The sequence below is a fragment of the Oncorhynchus mykiss genome, chromosome 5, assembly GCF_057628025.1.
Source record: "Oncorhynchus mykiss isolate SJ-2025 chromosome 5, ASM5762802v1, whole genome shotgun sequence".
Classification (NCBI taxonomy): Eukaryota; Metazoa; Chordata; class Actinopteri; order Salmoniformes; family Salmonidae; genus Oncorhynchus; species Oncorhynchus mykiss.
The window spans coordinates 46585656-46607806 of record NC_143026.1 but is presented as its reverse complement, the minus strand read 5'-3'; the positions used below and the strand labels follow the sequence as shown (position 1 = coordinate 46607806).

The 22151-nt window shown below is 42.1% G+C and overlaps 1 protein-coding gene across 15 annotated transcripts in view; it reads right to left on the bottom strand.

Annotated features, from left to right (window-relative positions):
- jak2a (Janus kinase 2a) overlaps window positions 1-22151 on the bottom strand; it is an 87142-nt gene that overhangs the window by 20342 nt on the left and 44649 nt on the right. For 7 of the 15 annotated variants that reach the window (XR_002473508.3, XR_016496087.1, XR_016496089.1 and 4 more), the window contains 5 exons: window positions 19785-19908; window positions 17470-17587; window positions 5255-5400; window positions 2092-2383; window positions 1691-1810 (listed from right to left, as the gene is read on the bottom strand). Coding sequence is in view for 7 of the 15 variants with exons in the window: in XM_021603119.3 (XP_021458794.3) it covers window positions 1691-1810; window positions 2092-2383; window positions 5255-5400; window positions 17470-17587; window positions 19785-19908 (800 nt within the window). In the remaining 8 variants the exon portion in view is untranslated. Of the gene's footprint in view, window positions 1-1690; window positions 1811-2091; window positions 2384-5254; window positions 5401-17469; window positions 17588-19784; window positions 19909-20991; window positions 21086-22151 lie in introns of those variants that run through there. The other 8 variants (XR_016496093.1, XR_016496092.1, XM_090235029.1 and 5 more) reach the window with 3 other exon arrangements.

Below are 22151 nucleotides of genomic sequence, written 5' to 3'. Positions count from 1 at the left end.
TGATCCAACAGGTCCCAGAGGTGCTCAATGGGATTGATATCTGGGCTCTTCGCTGGCCATGGCAGAACACTGACATTCCTGTCTTGCAGGAAATCACGCACAGAACGAGCAGTATGGCTGGTGGCATTGTCATGCTGCAGGGTCATGTCAGGATGAGCCTGCAGGAAGGGTACCACATGAGGAAGGAGGATGTCTTCCCTGTAATGCACAGCGTTGAGATTTCCTGCAATGACAACAAGCTCAGTCCGATGATGCTGTGACACGCCACCCCAGACCATGACGAACCCTCCACCTCCAAATCGATCCTGCTCCAGAGTACAGGCCTCGGTGTAACGCTCATTCCTTCAACGATAAATGCGAATCCGACCATCACCCCTGGTGAGACAAGACAGTGACTCGTCAGTGAAGAGCACTTTTTGCCGGTCCTGTCTAGTCCAGCGACGGTGGATTTGTTCCCGTAGGCGACGTTGTTGCCGGTGATGTAAGGCAGGTCCTCACCAGACAACAGGCCTACAAGCCCTCAGTCCAGCTTCTCTTAGCCTATTGCGGACAGTCTGAACACTGATGGGGGGATTGTGCTTTCCTGGTGTAACTCGGGCAGTTGTTGTTGCCATCCTGTACCTGACCAGCAGGTGTGATGTTCGGATGTACCGATCCTGTGCAGGTGTTGTTACACGTGGTCTGCCACTGCGAGGACGATCAGCTGTCCTGTCTCTCTGTAGCACTGTCTAAGGGGTCTCACAGTACGGGCATTGCAATTTATTGCTCTGGCCACATCTGCAGTCCTCATGCCACCTTGCAGCATGCCTAAGGCACATTCACGCAGATGAGCAGGGACCCTGGGCACCTTTCTCTTTAGTGTCCTAAGTTTTCATAACTGTGACCTTAATTGCCTACTGTCTATAAGCTGTTAGTGTCTTAACGACCGTTCCACAGGTGCATGTTCATTAATTGTTCATAACAAACATGGGAAACAGTGTTTAAACCCTTTACAATGAAGATCTGTGAAGTTATTTTGATTTTTACAAATGATATTTTAAGGACAGGGTCCTGAAAAAGGGACATATCTTTTTTAGCTGAGTTTATAAACAGTGTACAAATCTTTCCATGACATAGACCGAACAGATAAATTCAGGTGAAAGCTATGATCTATTATTGATGTCACTTGTTAAATCCACTTCAAATCAGTGTAGATGAAAGGGAGGGGACAGATTAGAGAAGGCTTGTTAAGCCTCGAGTTAACTGAGACATGGATTGTGTATTAGTGCCATTTAGAGGGTGAATGGAAAAGACAAAAGATTAAAGTGCCTTTGAACGGGGTAGGGTAGTAGGTGCCAGGCACACCAGTTTGTGTCAAGGACTGCAACACTGCTGGGTTTTTCCACATACAACAGTTTCCCGTGTGCATCAAGAATGGTCCGACGGACATCCTGCCAACTTGACAACGATGGGAATCATTTGAGTCAACATGGGCCATCATCCCTGTGGAATGCTTTCAACACCTTGTAGAGTCCATGCCCCAACGAATTGAGGATGTTCTGAGGGCAAAGGGGGGGTTTTCAACTTAATATTAGGAAGGTGTTCATAATGTTTTGTACACTCAGTGTATATCGGGAATAGGGTCATTATCATTTCAGATAAAGCAGGTGTTCTTGTCCATCTATGAGTTAGGTTAGCAGGGTGGTCGTACCAGAGTCTGATGGTCCTGTCTGTTGATGGTGACGATACGACTCTCGATAGCACCGCCCTTGTTGGCCTGCTTAATGCTGATGTCTATAACCTCGGGGAAATCACAGTACGTCTGGAAACCCTGAGAGACACCGGTAGAGAGAAAGAGATAGTGAGCGAGAAAGAGAAGTCACATACAGTAGCAGCAATCCTGAATGCACAACATTCAAACGCCCTTCCGCTTACTCTCTATGAAACTATCAAATGATTGCATGAGACAATTGAAACACATAACTAATCATAGCCATTTTGTGGTCGTTTCAGCACGGCATATGCCGTTTCCAAGAAGAGAAGAATAGAAAGAAAGGACAATAAGAGGACAAGAAACAAGAAGAGAAAGAAGAGAATGCTACTTCTCCCTACCTTTTCTATCTCCATATCCTTCCCCTGGGACCACTGAATTCCATTGTTACCCGTGACGACGATGGTGACCTCTCCAGCCGAGGACTCTGTGACCCGGAAGCACTCGGAGTAGAGGGCTGGCTGCAGCATCTCCAGATTTGCCAGGTATTTGAGCTTGAGATCGCGAGCGGTGGCATTACACTGGCAGAACTGCTGGATGAACTTCTTGAAGCGATGGCGGATTCTCTTCCGGGTCACAAAGTGGTACTCCTGGATACGGGCACGTATGTCCTTGGGCAGGAATGACTTATAGCTGTGGGGGGGGGAGACAGAATGGGATTGGTTTAGTTACAATTGGGTGCATTAAATACTAGTATCAATAGCAGCCAAGAGATGAATTATGTGATACAATATCATGTTTTAAGAAAGGACATTTTTCAAAATGTGAAAATTAGCAACTAACATAAAATAATATATATTCTAAATACATGGGCTGGGTTGGATTGGAGGGAGGTGTGGTGTGATGGAGTGAGAAAAGGAGGCCCGGGTGAGTACAGACACCGTGTATCAGGAAATATTTAATGACATGGGTTTATTATGTTCTGTAAAGGATGTCATGAACACGTTTTCAATACTGATAATCTCACACACACTAAGAGTTTATATGTTCATTGATTTGCATGACCAGTGCCTTCCGAAAATATTCATACTTTACTTATTCCACATTTTGTTGTGTTAAAGCCTGAATTTGAAATTGATTTAATATTATTTATTTTTTTATCTCACCCATCTACACACAATACCCCATAACGACAAAGTGAAAACATGTTTTTAGAAGTATTTGCACATTTATTGAAAATGAAATACAGAACTCTCACATTTTCATAAATATTCACAACCTTGAGTCAATGTTAGAATCACCTTTGGTAGTGATTACAGCTGTGAGTCTTTCTGGGTAAGTCTCTAAGAGCTTTGCACACCTGGATTGTGCAATATTTGTTCCACTATAATTTTTTTAATTCTTCAAGCTTTGTCAAGTTGGTTGTTGATCATTGCTTGACAGTCTTGCCATAGATTTTCAAGACGATTTAAGTCAAAACTGTAACTAGGCCACTCAGGAGGTAATCTTGATAAGCAACTCCAGTGTATATTTGGCCTTGTGTTTTAGGTTACTGTCCTGCTGAAAGGCCAGTTCATGTATCTCCTAATTTCTGTTGGAAAGCAGACAACCAGGTTTTCCTCTAGGATTTTGCCTGCGCCTAGCTCTACTCCATTTATTTTTCATCAACAAAAAAATCCCAATCCTTACCGATGAAAAGCATACCCATAACATGATGCAGCCACCATCATGCTTGAAAATATGAAGAGTGGTACTCCGTGATATGTTGTTGGATTTGCCCAAAACATAATGCTTTTTTATTTAGGACATACATTTGGTAAAAAGCTTTTCATATGTAATTAATTTGAAAATGAATAGAAAAATCTAAAAACATAATTCCGCTGGGTCATGTGCTGAATGCATGGACAGCACGGTTAGTCTTCTAAAAAGTGACATTTGGAAAAATACCTCTTGAATTTTGAGTTTTTGACAAAGTGTCACAGAAACTGCAGAATATGCTCTTTCAGATACTACGTAGAAATCAAAATGTTTTACCTGCATGTGACCGAAGAAGGATTTGATAAAGCAATGCTCCTTTCCCTGCATCTGTCAATTACAAGATGCGCCCATCTCTTCATGTACAATTTGAGTACCGATAGGCCTAATATTGTCACTCATCAGATTATTGTCAATTTAATCTGGTCTATAGGCTAACTCTTATTACGTGTGAAATTCGTTTTGGTATAGTTTCGATGGGCCAGCTGTGCAGGCTGACTGGCATTGTTGGTTTCCCGCTCATCAACTTGGATCGAGTCAAGGATATGTTTTGCGTTATTCTAAAGGCCTACTGCAACACACAGCATGTTTTCATTTCCTGTACAATACATTTGATTAGTAATAGAGTCCTAGTAAATCAAACAGTACCATAACAGCTAATTTTTACAAAGTAAAACGTAAATGAGAATGTATCAACCTGCAAGGTGCGTGGTCAAATTATTAACATAAGCCAACACTGATAAATAGGCATAACAAACTCCTCGTTACACCACTATTGCTCTGAATTAAATCAACCTCTTCATCCTCATCATTCAGTTAGGCCTCATTTAAATTTGATTGTGAAGTAACTTGCATAATTATTGCCCATTCATTCATTTGTCATTCATTCAGTGAGAGAGAAAGAGAGGCGCATTAGCGCCTGGCTAGGTACCAACGTCCTACAGCACATTGTCTTGGCGGAATGAATTGGGAATAAGTGTGAGAAAAAATTTACGGGTAAATGAATGGGTAAAAAGGTTCTATATACTTTTCTGTTTGTGATTTAAAAATTCTGACAAGTGAGCAGTGTAAAATACAAACATTTAGGAAAAGTCAGGCGAGGAACAGGACATGGCGGTTTTTTTTTGGGGGGGGGGGGTTCTTTTAATATACAGTACAAAATCAAACGTCAGTGGCCGTTGGCCTATGGCGGTTCTAGCGTTAAGAGAATAAAATGCAAATGTTTGAAATTAGCATTTATATTGTTTAGGAACAAAACTCAAAGATATCATTTCAGATCCGGTTGGTATTTCACCTATTTTCACACAGATCTGAGGTATGTGGCCACCGGGCGATATCCAACCTGGGATCCAAGGGGTTAACTACAAAATGTTGGTCAGATCTCAGGTAATTGGGTAGATCTGAAGACCTCTAGAAGAGAGAGAGCGCCGTCATTATACCATATGTCATATGCCAAAACGTGCAAGTTATATTTAACCCTAACAGTGATGTGTTCACCCAGTTCATTCCTCTCTTACAGCAACACCTCAGGGGAAGAGTTGCAGGGGAGAGGGGTGCAACTGAATAAGCCAATTGGAAGCTAGGGATTTAGGGATGATTAGGTGGCCAGGAAGGAAATACAAATGTCAGGTTAATATTTTAGCCAGGACACAGGGTTAACATCCCTATATCTTTAGTGACCACAGCGGAGGCTATGCATTCCACCTGGTTTGACCGTTGTGAACGCCGCTTTGTTTACCAAACGATTCCCAATACATTTTTAATTTGCTTTGAGGTTCAATATGCTCCATCTTCCTCCGGTGTACTCGCCTGGTGTCGTTGAAGATGTCCACAGGAGCCTGGCTGCTCTCCTTAGCCATCCTCATCATATCCAACACAGCCATGCCAAGACACTCCTCCTGGGCCTCATGGTTTACTGGGATACTGACCCAGCCATCCACAAAGTCACTACGCCACTGAGGGAGGGAGGTACAAGCCAGAAAGGAAGAAGTGGCAGAGGAAGTAAATAGGCAGGGAGATACAGGGTACAGGTGGCATAAGGTGAAAACAGAAAATGGAAAAAGGGGAGAAGAGAAAAAAAAAAAAGGGGGAGAGGGATAGATAACGTTTACATGACATGAGAGATGAGAAACGGCAGACAGACCATCTGATTAGGCACAACGCAGTTGTTCAAGCCTCAAATCTGTAGTTATACAGCCCTATCAGTGTCATGCCTCTCTCTGTCCCCATGGGCCCTCACGGTTATTAAAACCCTGGCCAGTACAGTTTCACTTTCTAAATTCTCCGTGGATAACATCAACTAAAACCACAGACACCGGCCTCGACTAGATAACTAATACACTAACCAGACAGAACATCTTGAGGAACATTACCCAACTTTCGAAGATACGTGGAAACCAGGTACCTCAGTTCTCAGAATGTGTACTAAAGAGTCAACACCCCTTTCCTTACAGCAACCCAGGGCCTAACTTGTCCTAAACTACTGTCGGAAAGTGACTAATTGACTTGAGCATGTTTTAGTATGTTTATAATCATATAAGCATCCTAGCAATACTGAATAACATGTTATGGGTTTGATAGATGCCCCTGTGAGACAGGAGTCAAATGGTAGAGATAATAGATTGCGAACACCTGCCCTGTGACACTGTCTTATAGCTTAACTGTGTTATATTATATTCACTCATTATGATTTGCATCATGGTATCCATGAATACATTGCTTTTTCTCAAATAGCCCTCTGTGTATGAGAGGATAATTAAGAATGGACTGCGGCAAGGTGCAGTATACTCCCTACTGATAAGAAGACCGGGAGACTCGTGGAAGAGTACCAAAGGTTCTGGACTCGGGCTGGGATGATAACACCACCTGCCTAACCAGAGATTCATTGTACCTCCTAAACTCAGGAGGGGGAGGGCTTGTCCGGGAAAACAGAGGTGATAAATATATGTTCTGAGATTCTGTAACTTGTCTTTTGCAGCTGTATGACCCAGTGTGGTTTAATTAAATGTAGCTTTCTTTGGAGTCCGACAGGAATTTGTCCCAGAAACTTAGAACCTAACAATTGGCATTGTCGGTAGGATTCACCACGATTTACAGTTGGACGAGTCTGAATCAGTGGAACAGGAGACGGCACACAAAAACGAGGTTGGCAAAGTTCCTAGAACCATTCCACTCATTCTGACATCTTTGGGGGACGGGGGGGGGGGGGGGGGGGGGGGGGGTCGTAGGCAGAATATGAATTTTGGGAAATGGACTTCGAAAGCCTGGATTTATTCATTAGTCCCACTGTCTTGACGTGGATGATTGTCATTTTTTTTAGGTTTGTGGCCTAGATGACTATTTTCATTTGAGCATCCCCTACTGGATCACTATGTCATTTGAAGTCTGAGGCTTAGATCAGGGGTTCCCAAACTTTTTCACTCTGGGCCCCGCTTCCAGCATTGGGGAACACCCCCTCCCCACAAGCCACATCTATTTCTATTGAGACAAGCTCTGTTCATGATACACAACTGTTCACACCCTTCTTGTTGGTGGAGAGAATTTTGCATGTTTAAAGCTCATTTCCTGCAATTCTACACATTTTGTCATGGGGGGTAAAGAGAGTTTTACAGTTTTAAAGCAAATTTTATTGCAATTCTATACATGTCTTGTGTATTCATGTGAATACATTACAACAATATTTATGGGCTAAAAAAACTAAGTAAAAAATGTTAGCTGACTTGGGCTAAATGATCTGGACATTTCTGACAAGTTATAAATAGCTCTGTAAGGTATGCCATTGACTAACATGACAAGAGGAACTGATGAAGCACTACCCAATTTCAAAATTGCACCTTGTGCGTTCTACTATTACAGCTTTCAAGAGTACGTTTAAAACCGGACTGAGTCCCCCCTGCCGACCCCCCCGGCCTAGACGACTATTTATATGTTTTCCCTAGTGGATGATTGGCATTTTTGCAGTTTGTGGCGGAGATGACTATTTAAATTTTTTACCCTACTGGATGATTGGCATTTTTGAGGTTTGTGGCCTAGATGAAACATTTTTTTTTAGTTCCTTGCCCAGATGACTATATTAATGTTTGTCTTATTGTGTGTCATTGTCTGATCGTTGTATGGATAAATTGTCATTTTTATACCAGTACGTTTGATTGTAAGAGAAGGAGTTCATGTTGAAAGAATCTTCTTGGGTACCATGAATTCATTGAACATGGACGGTTCCTGTTAATAGCATCCAATCTAGGAGGAGGCGTTGTCAGTAAGTAGTAATGTGTATAGTGTTAGAAGGTTGCATGCAAGTTCTGGAGGAAGTTCACCTCCGTGTATAGCAGTATGAAGACGTTATTTGTAAGTGATCTGTGTGTATTGGCTGTGGAGATGCTGTAAGTCAGGAGGTTGGTTTGTGGGCTATTGGTGCTAATAATAGAGACCGATTGTGTGGCATTTTTTTAAAACTTGTGTTGTCAACAACAGTGATACTTGAGGAGTGACACTGGTATAAAAGACCTTATGTCTCCTGGGTTCTCCAATAGTACATTTGCAGACGCTTCAGTGTCGTTCTCAACAAGATATCAGGTCCAGTTACAAATGTATTAAGCACGTACCCCGTGAATAGTGGGTGAGAACATCTAAACATCGTAGATACCGGGAGAGGCAGAGAAATAATAACCATTGAAAATGGCATCTGTGGGTTCTGACACTTCTGTAAAAGGGGGAATAGAAGAGGAAACATTTTGTAAAGCCATGGGTGTGCTGAAAGAGGCGCGCAAAGAATCTACCAATTCGGTATGGGGAAAATTGTGCAAATTGGAATCAATTGGTCAGCATTTCCCTGCTGACTGAAAATTCCAATCTAATAGAGATGTAGTGGTATGGCACGGCACAATGACGTCAAGGACAAATCGCAAGCTCAATATACACGCGTTTTGATGGCGTTGTTTTATCAACAGCAAGGTAGAACCGATAAATCTCATATTAAAAGATATAGAGAGTCAGCTTGTGCAGGCGAGTAGTAGGAGGCGACTAGAGAAACATTTTGAAATCAACAGAACCAGGACCTCGAAGGCTCTGGAAAATAATACAAATCAAATCCAACATAGTAGTCCTGGGCTGGATTGGACTGGAAACCATAGAGAGGTGAGCCCGGTTCGTACCAGCTGCCAAGTATTGAGGAAATGCATTGCATAATGAAAAAAGTTAAATAGGGTCAGGAATTCGTCAGCTTCATTAGAAAAGATGGTTGAATTTTTGGTTTCCATGCGGGCGCTTATGATCCCGTTGTCTGCGCTCTCCTGCCTAGAGCAATTTTGGCACAACTCCTAGCACCTCATCAAAAACCCTGCTTGGTCTTACAGCCGCAAGGCATGTGATCCAACAACCTCACATGTAGCGGGGGAAGGATTCTTAACCACTGCAGGGACGAGCGATAGGATGGAAAAAAACATAGGGCACAAAAATGTGGCTCTGGCTGGCAATTTTGCTGCTAGAGAAGGAATTTGTGACAGGTTTGAAACCCACTATTAAGTCAACACACCAGCTGGGAACAGATAGTGCAAGCTGCATTGAGAGAGGAATCAAATTCAGCTCACGGTGCTGCAGTGCGTGTTGTCGCTCCTACCCATACCCCAAGCACTGGTAATGGATTTGAGAGTAGGGAGAATAAAAGCACACTGATGCCGCGCACTTGGCCATTGGATGAGAATGTACGGTGGTGCCTGGGCTCTCTGCGTCGACTCACTTTCTTCACTGACTAGTGAGCAGCAGCAAACTCATGAAAATGTCCAGAGTTGGAAGCAAAGAAAGCATAGGGATAGTTGGCCTCAAAATGGCTACCTTTACGCCGAGAAAAATCATTACATTCAGTCAAGAGCAATGTAACTACTACCCATACAGTTTACAATCGGTCCAGTAACAATACCGGGCTTATTCTTTATTGTAGCTGGGGTAGAACCGATTTTGTGTTTGGATAATCTGTTGGCATGACCAAACACTCCTCACACGCTCAATCTTGTGAGACTTTATTCATTCTTATTCTGAAATAGTTTAACTTCTGTCAGAATGGGGTAAATTAGCCTTCAACATTTTTGTTTTTGTGCGGTATCTGGCTCGAAAAAACACTGTTTTAATTTGGTGAATATTAGTATCTGGCTGATGTATTTTATAATTTGGGTACAAAACCTATTCATCTCAGAATAATACACAAATAGTGTGAAGCAAATAGTAAAACTTTGGGGTAGATTAAAACAATACCTTCCAGTAAACTGAAAGTAAAGGGGGAGAGTGGCCTCCCTGTGAACAGAAGTTGTGTTTTGTTTACTCAGTAATTAAAACCTTTTTGTTACTGATTAAGATTAAGTATAGTGATTTAGTATAGTACCCATCTCTCCCTTTGAAGGCTGTTGACTTGGTAGAGCAGTTAGTTAAATTCTGCAGTTCTGAAAAGTATCAAATGTACCCGGATCTGGCCGTTAAGGGAGCTTCCAATTACACTGAACAAAAATATAAACGGAACATGAAAAGTGTTGATCCCATGTTTCATGAGCTGAAATAAAAGAGCTCAGAAATGTTCCATATGCACAAAAAGCGTATCTCTCAAATTCTGTGTACAATTTTTTTTACATCCCTGTTAGTGAGTATTTCTCATTTGCCAAGATAATCCATCCACCTGACAGGTGTGGCTGGGGACAATAGAAGGTCACTCTAAAATGTGCTGTTTTGTCACACTTGATGTCTCAAGTTTTGAGGGAGTGTGCAATTGCCATGCTGACTGCAGGAATGTCCAGAGCAGTTGCCAGAGTATGTAAAGCTAATTTCTCTACTATAAGCCACCTCCAATGTAATTTCAGAGAATTTGGCAACCGGCCTCACAACCGCAGACCACATGTATGGCTTTGTGTGGTCGAGCGGTTTGCTGATGTCAACGTTTTGAACAGAGTGCCCCATCGTGGTAGTGGGGTTATGGTATGGGCAGGCATAAGCTATGGACAACAAACACAATTGGATTTTATCGATGGCAATTTAAATGTAGAGATACCGTGCCAAGATCCTGAGGCCCATTGTGGTGCCACGCATCCGCTGCCATGCACCTCACGCTGCATGACACAGGCCAAATTCAAAGGGTGTTGAACATTAGTAAATGTGTCAGTTATTCTGCGCTCTGGCACACTCAGACAAGAGTGCTCTGAAATCGGAGTAGATAGCCAGAGCGAATTTACCAGCTACGTCTATCAACAGTTGTTGTAGTTACATCATGAACATTCTATTGAAATGGTTACTTGCATAGAGGAGTCTTTTGTTTAGACATGTAGCTTGCTAAACAATGAACCATAATCAAAACTCATAATGTATGAATCTGCAGGTAGCTAACCAACAAGGTTCAATGTTAGCAAGCTAACAGATACAAATATTACTACACAGATCAAACATGTAATGTTAGATAGGGAGCCAGCCAGCTAATGTTAGCTAGCTAGCTAACAGTTCACTAACTTAAAAAGAAATTACTGACGAAATTAGAAACATGTAATATCTGAAAAATTTAGCTAGCTAGACTATCTTACCCTTATATATGGATGTCCGCTTCTCCCCCTCTGTCACAGATGCCATGTTTGCCCTTAGTTTGAATATGTAATCCGGAGGCAGGTCTTTTATACAACAGCCTTCTGTGTGATATCTTTTCAAAACGGCAGAATGTTCTCAATCTCCTTAACTATCATACTCTATTTCCACAGATTTCAAAACTCGGTCATCCAGAAAGTGGAGAGCAGCACTTACGCAGTTCTACTACATAATATCTTTCAGAAAAGCTGCGTTAGAAAGGATCACCTACACATTATAGGAAATAACGGTAAATGTACTACTGGTGATATAGTGGGGAAAAAAAGTATTTAGTCAGCCACCAATTGTGCAAGTTCTCCCACTTAAAAAGATGAGAGAGGCCTGTAATCTTCATCATAGGTACACTTCAACTATGACAGACAAAATGAGGGGGTAAAAAAAATCCAGAAAATCCCATTGTACGATTTTTTATGAATTTATTTGCAAATTATTGTGGAAAATAAGTATTTGGTCAATAACAAAAGTTTCTCAATACTTTGTTATATACCCTTTGTTGGCAATGACAGAGGTCAAATGTTTTCTGTAAGTCTTCACAAGGTTTTCACACACTGTTGCCGGTATTTTGGCCCATTCCTCCATGCAGATCTCCTCTAGAGCAGTGATGTTTTGGGGCTGTTGCTGGGCAACACAGACTTTCAACTCCCTCCAAAGATTTTCTATGGGGTTGAGATCTGGAGACTGGCTAGGCCACTCCAGGACCTTGAAATGCTTCTTACGAAGCCACTCCTTTGTTGCCCGGGCGGTGTGTTTGGGATCATTGTCATGCTGAAAGACCCAGCCACGTTTCATCTTCAATGCCCTTGCTGATGGAAGGAGGTTTTCACTCAAAATCTCACGATACATGGCCTCATTCATTCTTTCCTTTACACGGATCAGTCGTCCTGGTCCCTTTGCAGAAAAACAGCCCCAAAGCATGTTTCCACCCCCATGCTTCAAAGTAGGTATGGTGTTCTTTGGATGCAACTCAGCATTCTTTGTCCTCCAAACACGACGAGTTGAGTTTTACAAAAAGTTATATTTTGGTTTCATCTGACCATATGACATTCTCCCAATCTTCTTCTTGATCATCCAAATGCTCTCTAGCAAACTTCAGACGGGCCTGGACATATACTGGCTTAAGCAGGGGGACACATCTGGCACTGCAGGATTTGAGTCCCTGGCGGCGTAGTGTGTCACTGATGGTAGGCTTTGTTACTTTGGTCCCAGCTCTCTGCAGGTCATTCACTAGGTCCCCCTGTGTGGTTCTGGGATTTTTGCACACCGTTCTTGTGATCATTTTGACCCCACTGGGTGAGATCTTGCGTGGAGCCCCAGATCGAGGGAGATTATCAGTGGTCTTGTATGTCTACCATTTCCTAATAATTGCTCCCACAGTTGATTTCTTCAAACAAAGCTTCAAACCTATCTGTCATAGTTGAAGTGTACCTACTGTATATATATATATATATATGTTACACACACACAAACAAACATACATATATACATACATACACACACACACACCACAGTTGAAGTCGGAAGTTTACATACACTTACATTACCCTTTGACCCGAAGAGAGCTGTAGTGTTTAGCAGCTAGTCTTGATTTGACTTAGTACTTTAAAGTACTACTTACAGTTGAAGTCAGAATATTACATACACTTAGGTTGGAGTCATTAAACCTAGTTTTTCAACCACTCCACAAATTTCTTGTTAACAAACTATAGTTTTGGCAAGTCGGTGAGGACATCTACGTGACACAAGTCATTTTTCCAAAAATGGTTTATTGACAGATTATTTCACTTACACTATCACAATTCCAGTGGGACAGAAGTTTACATACCCTAAGTTGACTGTGCCTTTAAAAATCTTGGAAAATTCTAGAAAATGATGTCATGGCTTTAGAAGCTTCTGACAGCTAATTGACATCATTTAAGTCAATTTGAGGTGAACCTGTGGATGTATTTCAAGGTCTACCTTCAAACTCAGTGCGTCTTTGCTTGACATCATGGGAAAATCAAAAGAACTCAGCCAAGACCTCAGGAAAAAAGCCATCCACATGTCTGGTTCATCCTTGGGAGCAATTTCCAAATGCCTGAAGTTACCACGTTCATCTGTACAAACAATAGTACGCAAGTATAAACACCATGGGACCACGCGGCCGTCATACCCCTCAGGAAGGAGACGTGTTCTGTCTCCTAGAGATGAACGTACATTGCTGCGAAAAGTGCAAATCAATCCCAGAACAACAGCAAAGTACCTTGTGAAAATGCTGGAGGAAACAGGTAAAAAAGTATCTATATCCACAGTAAAATGAGTCCTATATCGACATAACCTGAAAAGCCGCTCAGCAAGGAAGAAGACATTGCTCCAAAACAGTCATAAAAAAGACAGACTACGGTTTGCAACTGCACATGGGGACAAAGTTCGTACTTTTTGGAGAAATGTCCTCTGGTCTGATGAAACAAAAGTAGAACTGTTTGGCCATAATGACAATCATTATGTTTGGAGGAAAAAGGGGGAGGCTTGCAAGCTGAAGAACACCATCCCAACTGCTGCAGGAGGGACTTGCACGCTTCACATAATAGATGGCATCATGAGGTAGGAAAATTATGTGGATATATTGAAGCAACATCTCAAGACATCAGTCAGGAAGTTAAAGCTGGGTCACAAATGGGTCTCCCAAATGGACAATGACCCCCAAGCATACATCCAAAGTTGTGGCAAAATGGCTTAAGAATAACAAAGTCAAGGTTTTTATTTTTTTTATTTTTTTTATTTTACCTTTATTTAACTAGGCAAGTCAGTTAAGAACAAATTCTTATTTTCAATGACGGCCTAGGAACAGTGGGTTAACTGCCTGTTCAGGGCAGAACGACAGATTTGTACCTTGTCAGCTCGGGGGTTTGAACTTGCAACCTTGCGGTTACTAGTCCAACGCTCTAACCATTAGGCTACCCTGCCGCCCCCACCCCTGCCCCCTGCCCCCTGCCGCCCCCACCCCGTATTGGAGTGGCCATCACAAAGCCCTGATCTAATCCTATAGAATTTTGTGGGCAGAACTGAAAAAGCGTGTGTGAGCAAGGAGGCCTACAAACCTGACTCAGTTGCACCAGCTGTCAGGAGGAATGGGCCAAAATTCACCCAACTTATTGTGGGAATCTTGTGGAAAGCTACACTAAACATTTGACCCAAGATAAATAATTTAAAGGCAATGCTACCAAATACTAATTAAGTGTAGGTAAACTTCTGACCCACTGGGAATGTGATGAAAGAAATAAAAGCTGAAAGAAATAATTATTTCTACTATTATTCTGACATTTCACATTCTTGGTGATCCTAACTGACCTAAAACAGGGAATTTTTACTCGGATTAAATGTCAGGAATTGTGGAAAACTGAGTTTCAATGTATTTGTCTAAGGTGTATGTAAACTTCCGACTACAACTCTGTGTGTGTGTGTGTGTATGTGTGTATATATATAAAAACAATCTCGGTCGACCAACAGTCGAATCACTAAACAATCGACTAATTGGGGTCGGTCCTAATCTATATAGTGCAAACTAATGAGGCGAACTCAGTGAAGTTCAATCTCTTGCGTCTCTGCATGACATGGCACTTCTTCTGTGCAGCAGTCCTGGAGGCGCATGGCAGCATACGCGCGCAGCTTAGAGGGAACATTGGTAGTAAGTACACCATCATGCTTTTGGGTGTCTTTTCAGATTCCAGAATAATTATTTAGTTGTGGACATTACATCACTTCACTCCCTCTCTTGGTCCTCATCTTTGTAAGTCACCTTGATTTTGCAACTGTGTTTTACTAGTTTCTTCATGACATTTGTTAGCGAACTCCATGACAGTAGCTAAAGCAAAGGGCTATAGCAGCACACAAGTCGACTACAAATGCCTGCTGGGCATGCCCTGAACTTGTGAAGTGAGGGCTACTGGAGCGCTATTTGAGCAAAATTGGAGAGGGCGAGAAGGCTAATGCTCCAGCCTTTGGGAATCACGCTCTGCACTGGGAATCACGCTCAAATTGGGCACGCTCTGCTCCTCACTCTGCTCCAGCTCCGTTCACATACTCGGATTAGAACTACGGACAGTCCAGTTTCACTTTCTATATTCTCTGTGGATAACATCGACTAAAACTGGAATTCGTACCAGAAACGTAGAACCTAACACTTGTCATGACATTGGCCTGTGGGTAAGGTTTATGACCCTCCCATAAATACCTTTCTCCCTTCCCTCTCTCTACTGGAGTACTCTTGAATAGCCTTTGTTAAACATAGAGTGTCTGGGAACATCATACAAGTGGGGGGAAAGGAACCATATTTCGGTAATAGAACCAGTTGAAAATATGCGTTGGTACTTAATGAATATGATGTCAGTTCAGTTGTCATCTGAGACATTATGACTGATGACAGGACGACAAACTGTATCTGGGAAAGTCTACACATTCTAGTTATCAGATTCACATGTAATTGTTGTGCAATTTAAATGTTTAAATATGACACTATTTGTGAAAAGATTAAATGTAATTTTAGCTTCCAAATGAGAGAATTGTGTTTTCAAAAAGTTAGAGCTCTGCTCAATCAGTGACCCAGCCCTGTAATGAGACATGGGCTATAAAACTATGAAAACACACCCTTCTCCCTCCTCTATATAAAGCCTTGACGAAAATGTAACCTCTTGTTCCGGGTACATTAGGATGACGATCCGATGTCAGAATGGTTCAGATAATAACTACAGAATGAAGCCAACATCAGCGTGAGCTTTGGTTGCGAATGGTATGAACTTTGAACTCTTATTCACTACAGAAGTGATACCTCCTAGCCGTTGAGTTAGCAGCGGCCGCTGTAAACGTGGGCTAGGAAAGGACGGACGACGTATCCAGCCTAACACACAACGACGATACTACAACGTAGCCAATTTACCGCCTCGGACATTCTTCTGAGAACAGGAAGATCTCTGTTGGCTAACACGGCCAGCATCTAGGACCAACCTACCGAAGCGCAGATCAGAGTAAATATTTATTGCTTTTCCCTTTTCCAAATGGGCGGTAATTTAGAATGCATAAGATACTGTATTTACGATAGCATGGCTTCTCCCTTTGTTCCTCAGTCTTCCCGCTCTTTCACTCAAACCCAACCCCCTTTCCTTTGTGTAGCTAGCCGTCATGTCGGCTCCGTCCACCAGGGACGTTTTCTGTATGACATAATTTGCATTCTGTGTATATGTAATTCTGTGTGATTAGTTAGGTATTTAGTAAATAAATAATTAAACCCAATTTTGTATTGCTGATTCAACTTGTTAGCCAGGGTTCGTGAAGATAACCAAGAATTTGCACCTTTCAGACGAGACTGAAATAAGGTGACGATTAATATTGACTGCTATTGATGTAAAATATGACTAGGTCTTTAAGAGTTTATTCGGAAGATAACAGCTCTATAAAAACACTCTTTCGTGGTGCACCGATTTTCTAGTTAATTACATTAACATGATTAGCTCAATCAGGTAATATTAATTACAGAGAAAGGATTTTATAGAATAGCATGTCATATCACTTAATCCGGCATAGCCAAAGACACTACAGACTTAAGGGGAAATTCGCAGTTGAAAAGATAAAGCACATCCCACCTCTGTTCTGGTAAAAAAGGCCAGGAGAAATGTAACCACTTAAATTCATAGACAGTGTAATTGATGCAACGACTGCCTATCCAAGGTAATCAGAATTATAGTTTCAAGCATATTTTGAAGCTATACCGTGTTTATTTACATTTTTAATTTTGACAAACATTGGGTAAAACAAGCTAATATTTTGGGTTCTGATGTATGAAAGTTTAACTAAGCTCATGAGGCATCTCTAAGTTATATTCTTCAAGAATCAATGAGTGTATATAATTTATTTATAAGTCCAAAATTGGGATGCAGCAATTGCGTATTGCCCCTTTAAATGACAGCATATTCTCTCATAGTAAAGTAAAAAGGATAAGCGTAGATCAAAAAGGCCCCCTGGTTCACAAATCTTCACATAAACATTGTTAAAACGTGAGATAGCGCACACACATACACACAAAAACACAAAAAACCCACCACTGTGCCTCTCACACTGCCTCCCAATATCACTTCCTCTTTCTTCAGTACCCTACCACCCAATGGGTGGATTAAGCAATGATTTACACATCACAAGCTCTACAAGCCTTGCTGATAGGTGCTTTGCTTATAGAGACCATTACCCCAAATGCAGCCTGTGGTCTGGTCAGAGCCCATATTTACACAGCAACCCTGAGTAGAAGAGCCAATTAATTTAAAGCTGAACCTAGATTAGCACTCCTACCCTGAGACTCTTTATGAATTTACATCTTGCTCTCTTGAATTTCACTCTACCAGACTGAAAATAAACCAGGCAAAAATAATGACAAAGTCGAGACTAACCTGAGCAAAGAGGTAGGACATGACGGTGTCGTCTAAGACGGGGCTCTCCAGCCCTTTGTTGACCCCATAGCGGTGGGCACAGGAGGCTCGGTTGTTATACCAGCCAGGGAAGTAGTACCTAGAGAGAGAGAGAGAGGGGAAAGAAACAGGGTTGTGGCACATGAAAACCTAGCAACTAGTGGTTAGAGTGACAAATAAAAGCAGCCAATGGATAGCCTGCCATGCAAAGGATGACTAGCCTGTACAGGTGGCAGTAATAGCTTTCCTTATATTTCTTATGCAACAAATACGTACTTACCGTATCAGCAACAAATGAGAACAGCAAAACTACAAAACTGCCAGGACACGTCCTCTGGCTGTGGTTCAATGTGGAGAAGGACTTTCATTCCATAATAGCAGTTTGACATGTAACAGTCACATTTCCTTCATACAGGCATTTTCTGCCTGTACGAACAATTAAAACCACTGTTACTGAACTGAACTAATATTTATACCTAATGTTTTAGGGTCCACACACAGATCGGCTACACATCCATAGACCTGTCTTTTTATCTGCAATGCACTTTAATGACTCAAAGAAGAGTATTCAACTATGTGCTTTTTTTTTGAGCTCTCCTAGCTATGACGTTGAGAAACTATAGCAAGCACACTTGTAGTTGTTCTGTTTGGAACACAACCCCGCGTCCCCGCCATCAAACAAGTATGGTTATTGTTCACGCAATCCCAAAAAACAGCCCATTATAAAACAGCTATCTGGGTCAGGTGGGCATCATTTGAAATCTTGTTCTGTTGCCAACATGACTAGGTGAGTTATAAAATAGGATCTTACAGTGCTAGGCATTCACAGGGCGAACCAGAGAACCAGACGGTCATTTCACTGAACATAGAATGGAGTCATGCGTGCATTCAGGTGCGAGTTCCGTGGCAAATTTTCATCACAATAGACATAGGCTCATTCTGTTCAGAACAACCCAGGGTATGACGCCATGTCATCTTGTAACTGCACGTCAAACAGTGATCGTAAACGGTGACTGTTAATGACATAAGTTTTCATGTGAAGTGCATATTTGGACTCAAGTTTTTGGCTTGCTTGTATGACATCAAAGTGGTATTTACTATAATCCTCATCGTCTCATCCTTTTAAAATACATAGTCTCTTCCTAATTTTAAAGCAGGAGGGTTCGCGGAAGCTTCTTGAAGTGTGCGGTGCTCAAGTTCAGAACGGCTGTCAGTCAAAACCCACACAGCGCTGTGAAAACGCTGAACCTGAGCTCTGACATCATTTATAGCGTGTTACTGTACAGCCACCTCGTCCCATCTGCCATTTTCAACCAGTACAGGGGTACGAGTATAACGGGCTACCGAACATATTCCTCTTAACAGTACATGTTTTGCATGATTCATAAAAATTGCTTCCATCCTAGTATTTTTAAATCAGCCATCTTTCCTGAAGCAACATTCGAGCCTTGGGAGTTTTGAGAACCACTCGGTAGGAGAGTAGGGTTTATCTGCATACTACGGTCACTACATGCCTTGCCCAATGCCAGAGGCTGCTAGCTAGGACACCAGTACAGTGTCCTTCGCCCCCCACCTGACGAGCACTGCTTTCCCAGTTATTTTAATGTTATGGCGAGGGTAGTGCAACGCGAGAGTTGGATTGGCTACACAAGCTAACTACTTCCCTTGCCTTAACGTTAAAATAACTGCGGGAAAGCAGCGCTCGGCAGGCGGGGGCGAAGGACACTGTGTACCGGTGTCCCCTATCTAGCTATCAGCCTTGTTCGGTGGGTTTTTGGTGCATTACCGCCACCTATTGTGCTGCAGTCTGGGACAGAAACCGCGCTAGCAGCCACAATGGCAGTGGCCGCGGCATTTAGCGAGGCATAGTACGCGCCATGTAGTAACATCAGTCCGCAGATGGACATTATTGCGGTAGGAAGTCAGCAACTCGATTCACATTGTTTGGAGGGCCAACTAGAGGACTGAAAAGGCACTACACCTCGCTACAAGTTGAATTGGGACACCACTCCCACGCCATACCACGTGCGGGATAGGGCAAAACAGAGGGGAAGGGCTAAGGGGGTGGGTTATTGGAATTGAGCCAAAGAGTAAGATGTCATAGAAGATAAAAGAACATTGTATATAATTGTGTATACCACAGTACAATGATACTTTGATTAAACTTCATTACCACTGTAATTTCACACTTTAATTCCTCCATTTTTTAATAAATCTATTCCAACTAAATATTTCCTTTTCAACAGAGAAATAAATTGTGCTAGACCCCTGATCCCATGCCACTTCCTAGTTCCTACCTCACTCTGAAGAGGAGCATCTCATTGGCTGATTCGTCCAGTTTGAGGATGTGATTGGGTGGGAACCACATGCGGTCGCTCTCCCTCATCAGGCCAAATAGGCTGCAGTACATTGGTGACAGGCCTGGGACACAGGAGAGAACAGAAAAATGTAAAAAATTGACACTAAAGCTATCCATAGGCGTCGATCCCCGGTCGAGTCTCACACGAAAACACTAAAAAGTGGGACCGGATGCCTCTGCTTGGCACATACAGCATTAAGGAGATGGATTGGGGCTAAAGCCCAGCGATAGACTAGTGTAGGGCTGGGCGATATGGCCAAAATATTATATCACAATATATGTCTAATTTTTGATGGTATGGTGGTATATGTTTATTAATAATACAAGTTCTAAATATGCTTTGAGTAGTGTATGACCCTATGGTTTGGTTTTAATGGGGCTTTCTTCTGATTGAACCGTATAAAACAAATCACCCAAAAATTTCAGCATTTTTTACCAATTTCTGCATTTCCTTAACTCAATTGTTATCATTTCCACACTTCGCTACATTTGTCTTTGTATGCCTATATTGTCAAACAGTAACTTTCCTTTATCAGAATAATTCATATCTTCTATGACCATGTATTTGCAATGTATTTGGGCCTCCCGAGTGGCGCAGCGGTCTAAGGTGCTAGAGGCGTCACTACAGACCCTGGTTCGATTAAGGGCTGTATCACCTTGATTGGGAGTCCCATAACACGGCGCACAATTGGCCCAGCTTTTTCCTGGTTCGGGTTTGGCAGTCATTGTAAATAAGAATTTGTTCTTAACTGACTTGCGTAGTTAAATAAAATATTAAATAAATCAAATGAAAATAACGTGCAAATGTATCTCATGGCAGTTCTTAATTTCACCACAAGGGGCAGTGTGCAGATTTTGAAGGTCCTTTTGGCAAGCTTTACACCACTCCAGCCGACACTTGGCTAATTTGAAGGGATGTCCATATACTTTTGTACACACACACACACACACGGTCAAGAGTTTGGACACACCTACTCATTCAAGGGTTTTACTTTATTTTTTAATATTTCCTACATTGTAGAATAATAGTGACAACATCAAAACTATGACATAACACATATGGAATCATGTAGTAACCAACAAAGTCTTAAATCAAAACATATTTTGAGATTCTTCATATTTTGAGATTCTTCAAAGTAGCTAACCTTCGTCTTGATGACAGCTTTGCACAATCTTGGCATTCTCTCAACCAGCTTCATGAGGTAGTCACCTGGAATGCATTTCAATTAACAGGTGTGCCTTGTTTAGTTAAATTGTGGAATTTCTTTCCTTCTCAATGCATTTGAGCCTATCAGTTGTGTTGTGAGGTAGGGGTGGTATACAGAAGATGGTCTTTTACCAAATAGGACTAAGTCCATATTATGGCAAGAACAGCTCAAATAAGCAAAGACAACCCATCATTACTTTAAGACATGAAGGTCAGTCAATCCTGAAAATTTCAAGAACTCTGAAAGTGCAGTCGCAAAAACCATCAAGCGCTATGATTGAACTGGCTCTCATGAGGACCGTCACGGGAAAGGAAGACCCAGAGATACCTCTGCTGCAGAGGATAAGTTCATTAGAGCTAACTGCACCTCAGAGTGCAACCCAAATAAATGCTTCACAGAGTTCAAGTAACAGACACATCTCAACATCAACTGTTCAGAAGAGATTGTGTGAACCAGGCCTTCATGGTCGAATTGCTGCAAAGAAACCACTACTAAAGGACACCAATAAGAAGAAGAGACTTTCTTGGGCAAAAAAACACGAGCAATGGACATTAGACCAGTGGAAATCTGTCATTTGGTCTGATGAGTCCAAATTGGAGATTTTTGGTTCCAACCGCCGTGATTTTGTGAGAAGCGGTGTGGGTGTACGGATGATCTCCGCATGTGTGGTCCCCTCAGTGGAGCATGGAGGAGGTGGTGTAATGGTGTGGGGGTGATTTGCTGGTGACACTGTCAGTAGTATATTTAGGATTCAAGGCACACTTAACCAGCATGGCTACCACAGCATTCTGCAGCGATATGCCATGCCATCTGGTTTGGATTATCATTTGTTTTTCAACAGGACAATGACCCAAAAGACACCTCCAGGCTGTCTAAGGGCTTTTTGTCCAAGGAGAGTGATGGGCTGCTGCATCAGATGACTTGTCATCCACAATCACCCAACCTCAACCCAGTTGAGATGGTTTGGGCTGAGTTGGACCGCAAAGTGAAGGAAAAGCAGCCAACAAGTGCTCAGCATATGTGGGAACTCCTTCAAGAATGTTGGAAAAGTATTCCTCATGAAGCTGGTTGACACCAAGAGTGTGCAAAGCTGTCAA